At 38.8% G+C, this 18,211-nt stretch overlaps 1 protein-coding gene across 2 annotated transcripts in view; it reads right to left on the minus strand.

The window, feature by feature from the left end:
- The window catches only part of UHRF2 (ubiquitin like with PHD and ring finger domains 2), an 82,720-nt gene that overhangs the window by 27,873 nt on the left and 36,636 nt on the right, over positions 1 to 18,211 (minus strand). For both annotated transcript variants that reach the window (XM_066569864.1, XM_066569863.1), the window contains exon 5: positions 6,441 to 6,550. In XM_066569864.1, the coding sequence (XP_066425961.1) occupies positions 6,441 to 6,550 (110 nt within the window). The remainder of the gene's footprint in view (positions 1 to 6,440; positions 6,551 to 18,211) is intronic.

Genomic DNA, 18,211 nt, shown 5'->3' on the forward strand with positions numbered 1-18,211 from the left:
CCTCATCTCAGTGCCCAGTAAGATCACAGAGCAGAGACTTCTGGAAGACATGTCAAGATGTGGAAGACAGAGGACTGGTTAAAGACTGCCAAAATGGCTTCACCAAAGGCAAATAGTACCTGATTGGCACAGTGGCCCTCCACCATGGAAAGAATGCCTCAATTGTCAAAGGAGAACTATAGATGTCATTTACCTGTCTGTAAGGCCTTTGATTTGGACCCTCACAATATTCTTAATAAAAAATCATAGATTTATAGAATATCATGAGGGGGCAGGGATCCACAAGAATCACTCACATCCAATTCTTGGCTCTGCAGAGGACATCCCAAAAATCCCTCTGTAAATGAGAACACTGTCCAGAAGCTCCTTGAATCCCTGCCAGGCTTAGTGATGTGACCATTTCCCTGAGAAGCCTGTTCAAGTGTCCATGTACCCTCTGGGTGAAGAACCTTTTCCTGACATCCAAACCTAATCCTCCCCTGACACAGCTTTTAGGCTATTCCCTCAGCTCCTGTCACTGGTCACACAGAGAAGACATTGGTGTCTGCCCCTCGTCTTCCCCTCATGAGGAAGTTGTAAACTGTGATGACTGTCCTCAGTCTCTTCTCCAGGCTAAACAACCAGGCAACCTCAGCTGTTGTCCTTACAAGGCTTCAATTCAAGGCCCTTCCCTTCTTTGTGGCCCTCCTTTGTGACACTCTCTAGCTTTATAGCTGTCTTACATTCTTCCTGCTAAACTGAAGAGAGATGGGTTTGATTAATGAAATATTAAATGGATAAGGACTTAATTAGACAGCCACATTCAAAGAGTGAATGGTCCATATCCAATGGTTCAACATAAAACTGAAAACCATTAAGGAGTGGTGTTCTTCAAAGGTCATATTGGCAACACTATTGTTTTCTATCCACATTAATGACATACCCACTGGAATTGAGTACACCCTCAACAACGTTGTAGATGACACCAAACTGAGCGGTTCAGTTCATCACAGAATCAAAGAATCATTAAAGTTTGAAAATACCTTTAAGATCATCAAGTCTAACTACCAACGTAGCATCACCATCATGTTTAGCAGTAAACCATGTCCTCAAGTGCCATATCCAATCACCTTTAGAACACTACCAGGGATGGTGATGTCACCATGATGATGATTAGAGAACTTGGTCTAATGTTTAACAACCCCTTCCATCAAAAAAATTTTCCTAATATCTAATCAATACTCTCAGGCACATGGTATGACTCGCTTCAGAACCTCAATGTCCTTCTTGGAGTGAGAGGTGAAGTGAACAAAGGATTCAAGTGTGGCCTCACAGTGCTGAGTACAGGGGGACAATCCCTGCCCTGCTCCTGCTGGCCACACCATTGCTGGCACAGGCCAGGATGCCATTGGCCTTCTTGGCCCCCTGGGCACTGCTGGCTCATGTTCAGCTGCTGTCACCAGCACCCCCAGGGCCTTTTCCTGTGGCAGCTTTGCAGCCACTCTGCCCCAGCCTGTGGCACTGCCTGGGCTTGCTGTGACCCAAGGGCAGGACCCAGCACTGGGCCTTGTTGAACCTCACACCACTGGCCTTGGCCCATGGTCCAGCCTGTCCAGATCCCTCTGCAGAGCCTTCCTGCCCTCCAGCAGATCAGCACTCCCACCCAGCTTGGTGCCATCTGCAAACTGAGGGTGCACTCAATCTCCTCATCTAGATCATCCATAAAGAACACAAAACAGAACTGGCCCCAGTACTGAGCCCTGGGGAGCACCACTGGTCACTGGCCACCAGCTGGATGTATCTCCATGCCCCACTAATCTCTGGGCCCAGCCATACAGCCAGGTTTTACCCTGTGAACAGGGTGTCTGTCTGAGCCATGAGGAGAGTTTTTCCAGTAGAATGCTGGGGGAAACAGTATCAAAAGCTTTACTAAAGTCCAGGTAGACTGGACTACAGCCACAGCCTTTTGCTCAACCACTGGGTGGGTCACTGTCTAGGAGGAGATCAGGTTGGTCAAGCTGAACTTGCCTTTCACAAACCCCTGCTGGCTGGGCCTGACCCCCTGGCTGTCCTGCACAGTGTGAGGAGACTCTGGATGATCTGCTCCATGACGTTCCCCAGCATTGAGGTCAGGCTGAGAGGCTGTAGGGCCCTGAATACTCCTTCCAACCACTGTTAGGACAGGTCCAGAGGAGGGCCATGAAAATGATCAGAGGGCTGGAGCATGTCTCCTGTGAAGAAAGGCTCAGAGAGATGGATTTGTTCAGCCTGAGCAAGAGAAGGCATTAGGGATACCTTTGTGTGGCCTTTCAAAACTTAAACGAAGTTTATCAGAAAGATAGGGAAAGATTATTTACAAAGATCAGTAATGAAAGGGAGCAACAATAATGAAAACTAGGAGCAATTTTAAATTGAAAGAAATGTGATTTAGACTGGATACAAGGAAGACATTTATTTTATTGTAAGGGTGATGAGACACTGGCACAGGTTACCCTGAGAAGGTATGGATGCCCCACCCCTGGAGCCTTTCAAAGTCAGGTTGAATGGGGCTGAATGAGCAATCTGATTTAATGAAAAATACCCCTGCCCATGGCAGGGGTGTTGGACTAAAATATCTTTAAAGGTCCCTTCCAACTAAAAACATTCCATGATAAGAAGTGCTAAAACAATGCTGTTTGAATAATTGTTTTTAAGATAAAAAACTTAATAATTGAAAAATATAAAAGAATCACTGAGGAGGGAAGATTACCAGCTGCAGATAGAAGGTTTAGTGAGATTTACTGACTCAAAAACCTGAGAAATAAACATGTAAAGCCACCAGCAGTGACTATTTTCAAAGTCTTAAAGGCAAAAGTACACTTAAATATACACGTCTAAGAAAACCTCCAAAATCTATTAGAATATTGCTTCTAGTAAAGTATAGCCTAGAAGACATCATGCTTCCCAAATGGAGGTAATCTATTAATTTCAGACTTCTCTCCAAAGGTTCATTAGAAGAGAAAGACAAATTTTATGTGTGCTGATGAACAAATCTGATGGTTTTCCAGCATAGCTAGAATAAACTCACAGTCTGTGCAAGGTGGAAACACCAATTCAAGTCAGGCTAAGAAATCCCAGATGACTGTTAACTCCTTTGAAAAATTTTAAAAGTGATGACTGAGCATTCCCTATGGAAACACTATAGTCTATTTCATCTAGCTAATAATGGACAACATGAAATGGCATATTTTTCTGCAGCTCTGAGCACCACACATTGTTTAGGCCTATGTAATGAACTGGTTTCAGTTACAAAATCAGTTTCTTAGGTAAAAGGTTAGTAATTTTTTTTTTAATAGTAAAAGAGCAAAAAATACCTACATATTTTAGTTCAGTTAAACAATAGGTGAATTTCTCTACTTTCTTCAATATACAGACAAACTACAAACTGTCATTTTCATGATATGACTAATTTTTCACATTTCTGTTTTAACCATGCTATAAGTCATATGCACTAACTATAGCTGCACTATTGGTCACATGAAGACAGGTCTGTTCACCTCAACCAAGAATGCAGAGTTTAGTTGCATAAATAATTTCATATTAGCTTTTTTTGTAGAAGGAGTTAGCACAACTTTGGATTCTGATGGAAGTAATATATGTTGATATCTAGGTGTTATTTGCATGTTGCATTTAAATATTTGTAATATATTTGTAAATATGTTGCTTCTTAGATTTTTTATTTTTAATATAATTTTCTAAAAGGCTTAGCCTTCCTCCTTTCCTCAGTCATAGAATTTTACTTCCTTTAATTAATTAGAATATGACTACTTTATTTTTAATTGTAATTGCTAAATGTATATTAACATCACTTTACACATACAAAATCTAATTATTATGTGACCATGCTCAAGAAATAAGAGCTTCTACACTGTTTATCTGATAAAGATTATTTCCATAGTAGGCATTCTATCTTTTGATATGGGCGTGGAGAGTAGCTCAACATGCACAAAAATATAATCAGTGCATTTGCTGATTGTGCTTACAACAATCTCATAGAATATTTAAGGCCAAATAATTATTTTAATTTAATCTGAAATTAAAATAAAATAAAATAATAATATTACATTTAAATAATAATAATAAAAGTAATAAAATTCTGCATCTCTCCATAGTACATAAGCTAAGGGAGCTGTGTGTTTATAGATAGGTGTATATATATTTAACATTTTTTAATACACAGCACAAATGGGGTTGTAAGTACAGTCCAGAAGGAAAGGCTACACTGGTGGTGATAGCATACAGCTCAACTGATGTGCACTGTGCATACCTGAACAGAGGCAAAACAGCTGATCTGGCTAGAAAACCAGAATGACATGAACAGGGTTGTATGGTGAGTGTTGTCTTCAGGAAAAAGAGCAGTTCAAGAAATAAGGCTGAATTCCCACATCAATTTATTTTTCATGATTACACTTTAAAATATTATATTTATAAATGATATTTATTTATGAAGATTATAAACAATATGCTGAAATTAATAAGATTAGGACCAGGAACAAAATGAAATAAAACATACACAGAGGTGCAAATCTCTACACAGATGTCAATATTTGGGTAGTTTATGCAAAGAGGTTACAAATAAAGAAACAACTATCAACATTGGAGGGAAGGAGCTGTAATAGATAATGAAGGTATTGTCTCTGAAACAATTAGAGTGGCAATCAGTGAATGAAGTATAGACTGGTGAGGCCACCCCTCAAATCCTGTGTTCAGCTTTGGTTCCCTCATTCCAAGAAGGACACTGAGGTGCTGAAGTGTGCCCAGAGTAGGCCAGTGAAGCTCATGAAGGCCCTGGAGCACACATCCTGTGAGGAGCAGCTCACGAGCTGGGGTTGTTTACCCTGGAGAAAAGAAGGCTCAGGTGGCCTGAGACCTTACTGCTCTCTGCAACTACCTGAGTTTGTAGCCAGGTGAGGGTCAGTCAAAAGGAAATGGCCTGAAGCTGGGCTAGGGAAGATTTAGATTGGTTATTAGGAAAACTGCTTCACAGAAAGAATGGTCAAGCACTGGAAGATGTTGCCCAGAGAAGTGATGGAATTACCACCCCTGGAAGTGTTCAAAAAACACGCAGATGAGGCACTTAGGGACATGGTTTAGTGGTGGACTTAATGGCCTTAAGGGTCTTTTGCCATCTAAGTGATTCTATGATAAGTAAATACTCATTGGAGATCAAATAGCACCATTGTAGAGAATTTTGTATAGTCAGCAATACAGTAATCACTCATTTCCTTGACGCATAATTTTAAAAGTTAATTCATTACACAGTAGCTGCAGGGAAGAACTAAATGAACTGCAATAATTTTTATGCCATTTAAAATGTTGCATACTTGCAAAATAAACAGTATGTAAACACAAACCAGTATTTGTTGATTTTCAATTTTCTCACACTGCAATCTTTTTAAATCAAAAACATGCGTTAAGATATTTCAAAAATCTTTTAATGTGACCAAGAAAAAATAAAACAGAGTGGATAATTTTCTTTTTTTAGTAATCTAAGGGAAGTAATTCTAAAATAATGAAAATGAATAATGAGTTGAGAAATTGACATTTTTACTCTTAGGAATACCACAGAGAATAGTATTTGCTCCTCTGAAAAACAGTGGGTTTTTTTTTTAGACAACAAATAAACATTAATCAGACTCATTGTTGTGCACTGAGAGCCACCTACAAAGGTTCTGAAAAACTGCATTGAGTCAGGAATGTAATATGTAATTATATATAATACCTAGTTGTAGACCTCCAGTTCAATATTCAGTGTTGCTGTCACAAACACTTAGCACTCATAACTTTAATATATTTTCAAACTTAGGATAAAATGATACACTACTTTTTAGATAAACTGCCACTAGCTCCTTATTGTGGTTGTAAGGAGGTCTGGCATAGTAACTTTTCTAGAAGGTCATGCAGGGTCAACTAATCCAAACATGAATTATCCCCTTTTTTTAATGCTACAAACAGCTTTAGTGCAAAGTTCCTTATGTGTTTTTTTTTTTTTTTGTCTTGACAGAATGACAGAGTTAAAGTGTATCACTACCAACTAATTCTATTTTTGGCATTTCATAATTTATTAAAAGCTTAAATTACATGTCAATTGCAACAGCAGTTTTGGTGGCCTGAACATCTCTCTAGGAACTTAAATGAGACTGCAAATCCATTCGTCACTGTTCATTTAGAGCATTACCAACTGCTTCCTTTTTCACCATTTATGACTGATAGCATTAAGCTGTTACTAGTTTCTGAATATATAAAGTAATACAGCCATCTTACAATAACTATACTTTTCAGAACAGAAATCTAAAAACTTTTCAATGCAATTACTTTCTTGAACACAAACCAATTATTACTACTACCTCTGCATGCTGATATTTTCTGAAGAAACATCACTCAATTTGTACTTATATTCAAGTAATTTAAAAAGTGCATACTTTTGAAATCTCCATCCCCAAATGTCAATGGATAGGCTCCTGGCTTTTCAATCTTGTACATTTCCTCTATAAAAAGGATTTTGCAATCATTTATTGTGTCTTCTGGACCTCTGAAAAACAAAAAGAATAAAAAATACATTCAACTTAGTTCCTCAGACCGAGATTCTGTACTTTTTGAATCCTAAACAATAAGATAAAGAAGCCTTTTTTTATCCCTGATAGGATACTTTATTTCAATTCACCTACAAAAATCAGTCTATCACGGTAACTTCTAAGAAAAAAATAAAACACATATTTAGGGCTTGCTTAAAGAAAAGACTACCCCATTATCCTCAGATTGTCTGGCCCTTCAGTATGTCTTTATAGACAGTAATCCTACATGGCTTAATTTCCTTCTAAAACCTCAAAATGTTTTTATTGGCTGAACACAGCAGACCAGCAAAACCATATCTTCTGGAATACAGCATCTCAAACATTATTATAAAACTATAGTACTACAAACAAACCAGAAATGTGACCTGAAAGACAGGAAAATAGTTGGAACCTATAGAGCAAGAAAAGCAGCAGAAAATTTCAAATCCCCTTCTATGACTTTTAACTGTTTCTCAACTCTGGAAAGCCACATACAATACTGTATTGAATTATAAATAGTACTGCTATGTCAGGTTTCAGCGCAAATTCTTAGTGATTAGTACTAACAAATAATCCAAGACTCCACAACAATAATGCCACAAGACTTCTAGAAAATATTAAATGTAAGGGTTTTCATCTACTCTTATTAAAATATATTTGTATCTACACAGATTGTAATTCAAATGGAAACATATCTAGGAAGAAATGGCCATAATAACACAAACAGTTGTAAAGCACTCCCTTTTCCTTCCTCCTTAGGATGATACAGTGCTCTCTTCAACTGCCTGTTCTCTAACCACATTCAATTTACTACCTGATCTAGAAGTAAGCAGGAATTTTCAGTATAATAAAATACTGATGCGTATCTGTGAGAACCTATCACACAGGTGACTTGAAAACAGGTTTGAAGAAAGCCAGCCAGGTAGGAGATCCCTATAAAAAGATCTAGTCTGCAAAATGTAATTAGACGACAGACACCCAGGGAAACAAGATATAAGATTCATATTCAGTAATGATAACTGCAACAGAAAATCTCCAGAAACATCAGGTTTCAGTCTGGAATCTGTGGTTCTCTGCCCTACCTCTTGGCCTGTTCTCACCACTTCCTTTGTGCTGACTACCAGTTCTTGAACTCTGACAGATGATGACCTAACTAAGACAGAAAAAAACTAAGCCAGGGAAAAGCCATGGGTGACAAATCACTTTTTCAAGCCCCTAACACTGCAGTATTCAGGTCTCCATGGAACTGGGGTTGAGAGGACTCCATCAGTGTCTTGATTGACTCTAATTTCCTTTTAAGTGTACTAACAGCTATTTACTTAGGCACCTGTATTTATTTTGACCTTTTTCTTTCCCAGCAGTTTTTGGAGAAAAAACATTCCCCATTGTTAGTCACATGCATAAACAGTAAATGCTAGCAATTTTCAAATATTTAGGCTAGTTGAACAGAATATGCAAATGCTTCATCAATGCAAATACATCCATCAGAAAAATAACTGTTTGATTTCCTGATCAGGAAAAGAATGTATTTAGAGTTAACTACATTTGCACCCTAAGGGGATCATACTTTAAAGCAGTTTTGGCCATTGTGAGTAACACCTCAGGTTAGCATGCAAAGACGCTTTGAATTATCCACAAAACTGAGCAATTCACAATCACAATGGCACAATACATTCAAATATAGAAATTACAAGATGTAAATATAATCTTTGGCAGGAAAACTGAATCAACAAACTCTTACAAGCACCAGTATCTCCCAGGTTATTTTGTGGACTTTGGAGAGTCTGTTATTAACTGTCCTATATGTCTTGTTTTTCCTAGATTATTTAAAGTTAAAACCAAAACAAAACACACCTATTGACATTCTTTAATGCCATAAATCTATATTAGAATCTTTCTTACTTTTAGCACTGCTTAACTGCCTATGCAATGTTATTCCCCTAGGACTTATTTCTTACAGAACTCAAAGTTGTGAATCTAATTTAAAACAAAAATACAAAACTATTACTTTTTTCACATAGTTAAATTTTATACTTAATGACTGATATTCTCAAATTCTAGTAAATTTCAGACAAATTTAAGCATATTTTACATTGACTTTTGCCTCTCCTCTCCCCTCCCCTCCCCTTCACAGTGTGTTATGGTTTAGAGTTATTTAACTTACCTTTCCCCCCAACCCCTGCATTTTCCCCAGAAAACTAAAAAGCTGCTGTTAAAAAATAGCTTTTTATTCTCTGTATTCTCTGCATACAGTCTATGGTCAAGAAGGAAGGTGGTAAACCACCATACAGCTTTACCCAGAAATCTAGACACTTGCTATTTATATCTTTGGGAAACAAGTCAAACTTGAGTTCAGTAGAATATTAATTAGGAGTAAATTCCAATGGTGCCAATTTGAACTATAAAATTACTTATAACTACAATGATTATGACATTGTTTCCTTAAAAGATAGCATGAGAAGATTTATAAGTTAGTTCAATGATGTAAGTGTTCCAAACAGTAACAGCAAAGCTCTTGCACAGTATGCAGAAGCACAGACTTTTATCATTAACTTTATTACAAAGTATCATCTCAAAAAATGTTATTTCCACCTCAAAGTGTTGAAGTGCAACAAACTTTTTTAGTTTAGCTAGCTAAATGAAAAACTCCTCTAATTAACACTGTAAAACAAAGAACTCTTGAAATAATAATAAAAAATTAGTACAGCTGCATGGCATGTTTTTCTCTCATAGCACTGCAATCCTGCTTACTAGCAATATTATTCCCTATATCTAGGCAGTACTTATTAAAGTGATGGAATTCATAGTTTCTCTATCACACACACTAGATTATGCTAGACATTCCTTCTCTTTTTGCCCTGTATTTTTCCTTTGAGATAAGAACACTCAGAAAGCAACTTCCAGGCTAAGTTTTTCCTAAAGTCTATTCAGCATTTTAACCAGGGAAAACATTTTATTTTCTGCTATGAGTTGCATAAGAAGTAAGCTAATACTATCAAATAACATTACAAAGCTGGTATGTTCCAACTAATGTCATGGCTGCATATCTGGAACTACAGAGGAAGATCAACTAACATTGTGAAAATGATGGCTAATACTAAATGGTTAGGCCTTACCAAAGCTAAAAAAATCTGCTCAGCTATTTGCTCATAAAAGAGTAATTCCTCTGCCACAGTACATATTCAGTGCTTTAATAATGATCATGTGATTTTTAAATTATGGTTATCTGACAAAATTGTGGCTATTTTATGCTTTCAAGTGTATAAACTTTCTTCATTTCTTCACCCTACCATACCAAAAATGAGATTATGCAATATAAACGGGATGTTTGTATTTCAAGCAAGAACTCTAAATCTTCTGAAATAATTAAATCCCAAAACAAAGCCAGATCCTTCAACACAGCAGAATTCCTAATGCAAGCTTTCCTTTGAGATAGGTTAGCTAAAGCCAGAGAGAAACCTTCAGCTGAACCTTCTTTTATTTGCATTTTCCCCCTGCATATTTCCTTTTTTTTTAACCTTCAGGTAGCAAAACACTTTAGACATTCGAAATCACAGTTGACTAGACATGTGACAAGTGGTCATTATCCTGGATATTTCAAAGGTCAGCTTCACAGAAAAGAAAAGCTGGTGGACAGTTACCATGCTCAGAGAACTTTATAACTTCTTACAATCTGAGAGATTCAGTGACAATTGTCAGATGTCTGTCTGGAAATTTCTTGGTTTATCACTTTAGCACACTGAAATCAAAAGTATAGTATTTTAACACACTCTAAAGTCAAAATACAATGCTGAATAAAAATGGGGGAAAAAACTACCAGAAAAATACACACAGACTTCATATTCATACTAAGAATAATAATGAAAAGTGTCTAATATTGATTTATATTTAAGCCTGCTAAGAGCAAAACCTTGCTCACACTGTCATGCTTACCACAAACAACTAATTCACAGTCAGTCTCTATGGCTAATGTCAAAAGGTACTGTCCAGGTCAGTAGAGAAACAGCCACAATCATAATAAAACCTAACAGAATATAATGTTGGCTATGCTCTCCAAATACACAAATTCTCTTAACAAACAATATACAAATCAAAACAAAACCAGATTTACTATCACATTCTGTATCTATTTTTTCATATGCAACACTTTGTTTACATGCCTTACATCAATCAGCCTTTATTCTGCTTTTGTAAAGCTTTCAGACAGCAACTCTTTCTGTTCTGCATCAACAAATCATAGTTAAACAACTTCTTAAAAAGCACACAATCTTTCAATATTACAATTCAAAATGCTTATTAGAACTTTTAATATCATCTCCTTAGAAGCAGCTGACTGGAGATTTTATTTTAAACAGACTTGTTTCAAAGGTGACTTTAAAATCTTCCCACATTTAGACAGCAGATTACATTGATAATCTCACCAAATTCTGCTAGGTTGTACTGAATTACATAGAGGTTCTATGTAAAATTTGGGTTTTTATTGCATGCAAGCAAAAAAGCAGAGAGCATTTACAAGATTTTTTTCAGAATATTCCACACACATTTGTTTAATCATCAAAATAAAAATACACAGTTACAAAATAGGACAGTATTAGCTCTGCTTTTAATTCAACTTTTCATTTATTACACAAGTATTATAAAGACATGTGGCAACTTCCACACTAAGCAAAGAATTTATTACTCTCTTTCTATAACACTAGTATTTAAACAATTGCAAAAAAATTAAATTAACATTTTCTAGGCTATGTTGAGGACCATATTCTAATATGAATTTTGAAAACAAAACACACATACTCCCAAACCTACAAATTCATACTGTGCACACACATACAAGTCAGGCAGGATATTACTGTTTCTAATGTAAGCCATAGGTGACGTGCTTGATGCATTTACAAAACAATGTATTATAGCTCATGATTCCAGATTCTGAGAGCAGAGACTTGGACACAGAGACTCACTCTCCTCCTTAGCGGGGGAGCTGTAGGCAGGTGGACATTAGAGTACCTGGGGAAAGAACTGGCCTGAGAGAACAGCCAGCAACCATGTCAGAGGCTCATGACTCTGTGCACATCCCTGCCCCACCACTCAGACCACACCAAGGAGTGGAGCCTGCAGGAGGTCCTGATCCTGCCCCAAACCCAGCCCCGTCCATGGTGGTGCAGGAACACCCCTGATGGGGAGAGGAATCCACTGCCACCACCCCAGCTGCTCCCTTCCTGTAGCCAGGACTATGTCTGTAACTGGCACTATCACAAATGCTCAGAAGGCATCTACAGCTTCCAAATCCAAGTTTAAACACACAGATGTTAACACCCAAATGTCCATGAAAAACCAAGTTAAAAAGCAGATCAATGACCCATAAAGGCAACACACTAAAGGCTTCATATGTGAAAAACAAAGATACAAGAGTTGTGCTTGGCATCACAGGACACAGTCTAAGCTCAATTGACTTTGTGTGTTTGCAGACTGAACTGCAGTGCCCAGAAACAATATTAAGGGTCTGTTCAAGACATCATTCCAAGGGTCTGGGCTAGTCAACAAGTTTCTTCATGCTAGGAAGAAGCAAAGATACAAACAGGTGATTCCTACTATAAGAGGTTAAATACTCCTATCCAGATTTTGAATTATATTGCAATTCAGTGAGTAGATGCAGCGCACACACTCATCATGAGCTAAGATAAAGTTACAAGAGACCAATCTGTGAACCCTGCCAGACTGAATGAGAACCTCAACTCAAAAACAAAGACATGAGAAGAAGCACTTCCCTTCATAAAAAACTCACAGAGATACTGCCAGGATGAGAAGACCTTCCAAAAAACAAAGATTAGAAGAGTCCTGAAAGCACAGAAACACATTAGCATTCTGGAAAAAACAAACAAAATACAAAGCAAAACCCAAAACAAACTAACGAACAAACCACAAACACAAAAAACACAAACTCCCCAAATATCCCCAAAACCTAAGTGAATAAATCAACAACGACAACAAACCCCCAAAATTTAAGGTGCTTTAAAATCAAGCAACCAATCAACCAACCAAAATCAAACAAACCCAACCAATCACACAAAAAGGAAAAAAAAAAGCAAGCCATGAAAACTTCTGAAGGTATCCACCTTCAGAAATCATAAGAGAATACAATAGCACAGAATCAAAGAATCACAAAGATGTTTCCAAAAATGGTCATGTCAAACCAAAAGCAGAACTGCTTGCAAAGAAGGAGAAACCCACATTTCTAGCCTAGAAAGTTTGTAATGAATTTATTATCATGGCTTGAATGCATATGATAGCATTACTGTAATGAAAAAGCTTGGAATCCGGGGATTCTCCTCCTCAGAACATGATAAATTTGATTCAATAAGAATTCCTGAAAGTCAGAAAATCCTAGAGAGAAAAAGACGTCCCAACTAATTTAGCATTTAGAGGGCAGCTGCTTATCTTGGAATGTCTTCATTCCTTATATTGCCCAACTGTCTTCAGGAAAATCACAGCAAATGCTTCCACCATGATTTCCAATTTCATTAGTGCATGATATTAAATCCTCCATTCAAGTGTCCAACAGCCATTACATAATGGTAATACAGCCTTTCTGGTCTTCTGTGTTTGTCTGGAATCTCTGATAATCCTGTAATTATTAATTTTTATGTTGATAAATCCAAATGCCCATATACTTGTGGGTTTGACTGTTGAAGAGATTCCCCAACAAACAAGTGAGAAAAGCACACTTTTGTGCCTCCCTGAAACACCTATACATTAATGCATGGGCAATGAACAAAGGGGATTACAGAGGTCTGTGTAATTAATGCAGCTCCATGACCACACTGAGATCATGGAGACTTGATGGGATAGCTCACATGACTGGAATGCTGTGGCTAATCAGTAAGGGCTCTACAGGAAGAAGAGGCTAGGAAGAGTAAGAGCAGCTGTCCCTTATATGAGGGCAGATGAGAAACTAGTCCAGAGCTTACAGATCAAGGTTAGCAGACAGAGCATTAGTGATGCTGTAATGGGTACCTGATATAGAGAGTAAATCTACAAAGTCTCCTTCAGACAATTGGAAAAAGTTTCTAGGCCCTGTTCTCACAGGGATATTTTCTCAACTGGAAAATGTTTACAGGCCCTGTTCTCACAGGGAAATTGAAGCACCATGGCATCTGCTGGAAGGTCAACAAAGCAGAACACAAACAATAGAGGGAATTTCTGGAATGCAGTGGTAACAACTTCCTGATCATGGAAAAGCAAATTGCTAGACTGATACATACAAACTGTGAAGAACTTGTCATGGGACATTAAATTGGTCTGCAATGATGATGAGATGATGGAGTTCAGAATCCTTGGAGGAAGGGTAAAGCACAAGACAACCATGGATTTCAGGACAGTAAAATGTAATCTCTGAAGAGATCTACTTGGAAAAATTCTACAAGATACCCTATAGAGATGGACCCAGTAAAGCTAATTGATATTTAAGCATCATCCCAAACTCAAACATGGTCTATCATCATGTGCAGGACATCAAAGGCAACAGGAAGCTGACAGAAATTAATAAAGAGCTTAGATATAAAAAGGAAATGTGTGAGAGATGGAAGCTGGGATGGCTTATCTGGGGCAGGAAGAGGTATCCTATTGTGTAGGTGAAGGGCTGGGAAAGCCAAGGTTACTGTTACTGATTTGAATCAGGGGAATAAAATTCTATGACAGGAAAGGAAAACTAGAGAAAATGCAGGGCCACTGCTCAATATAGCAGGGCCCCTAATAATAATAAACACAGAAAACTCAAGGTACTCTGCACTTTCTTTGCCTCAAGTATTTACTGCTAAGACCAGTGTTTAAGAACCTGAGGTCCCCAAGAGTAGAAGGAATGGCTGAAGCAAGGAAGACTTAGCCTCAGTGGAAAAATAGGTTATGGAGCATTTAGACAGGACATATAGAAGTCCATTGGCTCTAACAGGTCATACTTAAAAGCTCTGAGGGAGCTGCCTGATGTTTGGATGTGTGTACTCTTAGTCCTGTTACTAAAAAGTTATGACACCTTCCTGTTAAATAGGAGAGAGCAAATATCACACCTATCTTCAAGAAGGAAGATTGATGACAGATTGATCAGCTTCAACTCAGTTCCTGGGAAAGTGAATATTAGTTGCCTCTGACACCATTTAGATTTGGACAGAAGGGAGTTTCATCATGTTAAACAAAGAAAAATTCAAGTACTGCACAGAGGGAATACCAGTACCTGCTGAGTGTCTCCACCTGCCTGGAGAGCAGCTTGGTAGAGACAGGCCCGGAGGAACATTAAAAAACCAGAAAAAAACAAAAAAAACCAAGCTGACCATAAACCAGTTATTTGCCCTTGCAAGCAAAGAAGGTCCACAGCTTCTTGGACTACATTAAGAGCAGCACTGCCAGCAGGTAGAGGGGTAGAGGGAAAGCAATTGCCAATCATGACTCAGCATTAGTTAGGCCAGGTATAGGCTCCCCAGAGAACACAGACATGGGTTTACAGGAGTGGTTCCAGAAAAGGGATACAAAAATGATTAATAGGCTTGATACAGAAGTGTTTAGTCCAGAGAACAGAAGGGTTATGTGAGGATGTTTCTTACCTATGTGTATAAACAGGGAGCCAGACTGCTCTCAGTAGTCCTCTCTCAAGATAAGAGGTAAAAGACACAAATACACAAAAAATGCATTTTATGCGGCAGGAGTGAATTTTCTTTTTACAGTCGATTGTTCAGAAAGCTTGTTGAGTAACCACCCATAACATTATTAAAAGCCCCACTACGCTTAGTCCTAGACAAAGTGCTCTGGCTGATCCTGCTTGAACAATATCAAGAGTTCCTTTCCATCTTTGAAGTTTCTCTTAAATTTATACATATGTTTCAACACCACTCCTTTATTCTTTTTATTTTCATAATGCTTTGCCCAGTATTGCTTATCAGTTCTTCCCACCCAGTTTCCACCACTATACCCACCCAACTGCTTGCCTTTTTGCACTTAAATTTGTTTTCTTCTGTTCTTCCTCTTCTGTTTGGACTTACTTTCCTCAGTAGGAAGAAATAAACTTCAGAATACTTCTAAATACCCCTAAAAAGCCAGTCAAAAGACTCTGTAGTTCCAAGTCTGCATGTTTATTAAAGAAAGGACACTTACAAATACTGAAGATATAGTTTATGTTCTGGAAAACCAAACAAAACCCTCAAGATCCAAGTCAGCCCATTCTTCACCTTCAAAATATACTTTTACAGTTATGGCTAGGACACCCAAAACATTTGAAATTTTAACACTTTTTACTTATGCTTTTTTCTGTTTTTTAAAGCAATTAATGTTTCAACACATAATTAATTGAAATGTTAAGCTTTTAAATGTAATCCAAAGAATCAATTTTCTGCCTCTCTGCTGAAATTCACTGCATTTTATATATCTCTCTTTTGTCCATTGAGATGAGAGGGTGTTTGTTTTGAGCTGAATGGAATAGTAGGTGGAATATTCTTGATGCATTTTAATTAGTGCTTAGTAAAGGACAGTAAATGCCTTTCCCCAGTCTTCTACTTACTCTTCTTTTTATACAGCCCAAATACTCCTAATCTTCATTACACACTGCTGGTTCATATTCACCTTGCTTTCTACCAAGACCCACACATCCCTCTCATCAGACCTCCTTCCCGGTGAGTACTGCTTCAAGTTCAACCTGCTTCAACCTGGGTTGTGCCTTCCCAGGTGGAAGAAATCTCTGTATTCATCCATCTTGACTTTCTTGAGTCTCCTGCCACCCATTCCTCCTCTGCTTGTTCATGTCTCTCTGCTTGGAAGTACTACCCCTGAATTTCCATCAATTTACTGTGTCTGCAAACTTGGCAAGAGTCCACTGTTTTGCCAAAAGATACTGAACAGTACAGGTCCTTAGGACACATCCTTGCAGTTCCTTGCCTGTCATCACTTCCCAAGTAGCATGTAACTTACTAACCACTATCCTCTGAGGCCAATCATTCAATGTTTTCTTTTTCTAAACCCACCTGGCTGTCCATCCTCCAGTTTACTACAGGAATCACCAGACTGAGACAGGATAATGGGACACTTGACATTGAATTAAATCACAACTTTTGCTCTGTCCTTGGTGGTGGGGGTTAGGTTTCTCTCTGTTCCATTTAACTTAGGGATTTTTTTCCCTGCTAGTTGCTAGGAAACACTAACAACTGGGTACTTAAGAAAAACAAAAGATGTGGCCAAGCTCAGGGGAGGAGGGCATCTTGTCGAACTTCTCTTATCTGGAAGAACTGGGATGACAAAAGATAGGGCTGGGGCAACTGCTTTCCCTCTCTTTCTCTCCCTCTAGGCTTTGGATGAGGACAGTCAGAGCTGCCCTTCTTCTTCTGCTGTGGGGTGAGCCTCTGCTCAGGACAGCAGCCACTGAACTGAGACTTTATTATCACCTACCTCACTAAGAGAGGGACCTATCACCGTCTGCTCGGGTGCCCGGGATCTTGACTCGCCCCTCTCTGCCCTGCAGGGACCCGGGCTGCCCCTGTCCTGCTCCCGCCACTTCTTCAGCACCGCTCCGAGCTTTCGCTGCACTGTAGCTCCGCACTCCCTGTCCTCCAAGATATCCTGCCGATCAAGCTTGCTGTTTCTGTAAGTCCTGCTGGAGCACAGGGATCGGCTGCCCCAGGGTTTGTGCACCACAGCCTCCCCACCATCCCTGCCCGTCCGGGCCGAGCCGCCATTACCGCGCGCTGCCCGAGCCGTGCCACAGCGCCCCCTGCAGCCGCGGGGAGTCACCGCACCCGCCCTGCCCGCCGGGAGCCAGCAGCGCCCCTGCTGGCTGCGAGCAGAACTGCACCAGCGGGGAAGGCGCCTGCGGCCCAGAGAGGGCTGGGACCGGGTTTGGGCTCTGCTCGGTGTCAGCGCCACAGCTGCTGCTGCTGTTTGCTCTGTCATGCATACTAGGAAAGAACTGCTAGTCCTGCTCTCATATCTTTGCCTAAGAACCCCTTAATTTCAAACTTATAATAATTTGGAGTGAAGGGGTTTACATTTTCCATTCCAAGAGAGGCTCCTGCCCTCCCTTAGCAGACAGACACCTGTTTTTCAAACCAAGGCACTTGGCTACAGAGAAAATAATTTTATCAGAGTAGGCAGATGACTTTGTAAGGCACAATTTACTCTTATAAAAAAATTTCACCTTGGCTATTCCTAATCATCACAATTTCACCAGCACTTCATGAAAACAGTCCCCTTTCTCCCAAAGACTGAAATAAGGCTGACTAGCCCTCTTTTAAAACAGATGCAGGATTTGCCTTTCTGCAGTTGTCAGGGACAAAAGTCAAAGTGGTATTATTAAAAGTAAAATGTTTGTTGACATAAGCTGTGCATTTAACCAGGTTTTGATGCACAGAATTTACTCGCTCCTTTCCCTTGGGATGATTTGCCCTCCAAAGTCTTACCCTTTTCACCAGCAGGACTAAAAGGATCTTAAATAATTTGGCTTACTCTTTTGGCTCTCTCTGAAAGGCAGATATGGTTTGCCAATACAATCCTGGAATTTCAAAAAACAGTATATTCACAGTCCAAAAGACTTAACACAAATTACAAGCATCTAGTCTACTTTCCCTCCATTTTAGGAAACCAACCTGAAACAATCAGTTTCCCCATAT

The sequence above is a fragment of the Molothrus aeneus genome, chromosome Z, assembly GCF_037042795.1.
Source record: "Molothrus aeneus isolate 106 chromosome Z, BPBGC_Maene_1.0, whole genome shotgun sequence".
Taxonomy (NCBI): domain Eukaryota; kingdom Metazoa; phylum Chordata; class Aves; order Passeriformes; family Icteridae; genus Molothrus; species Molothrus aeneus.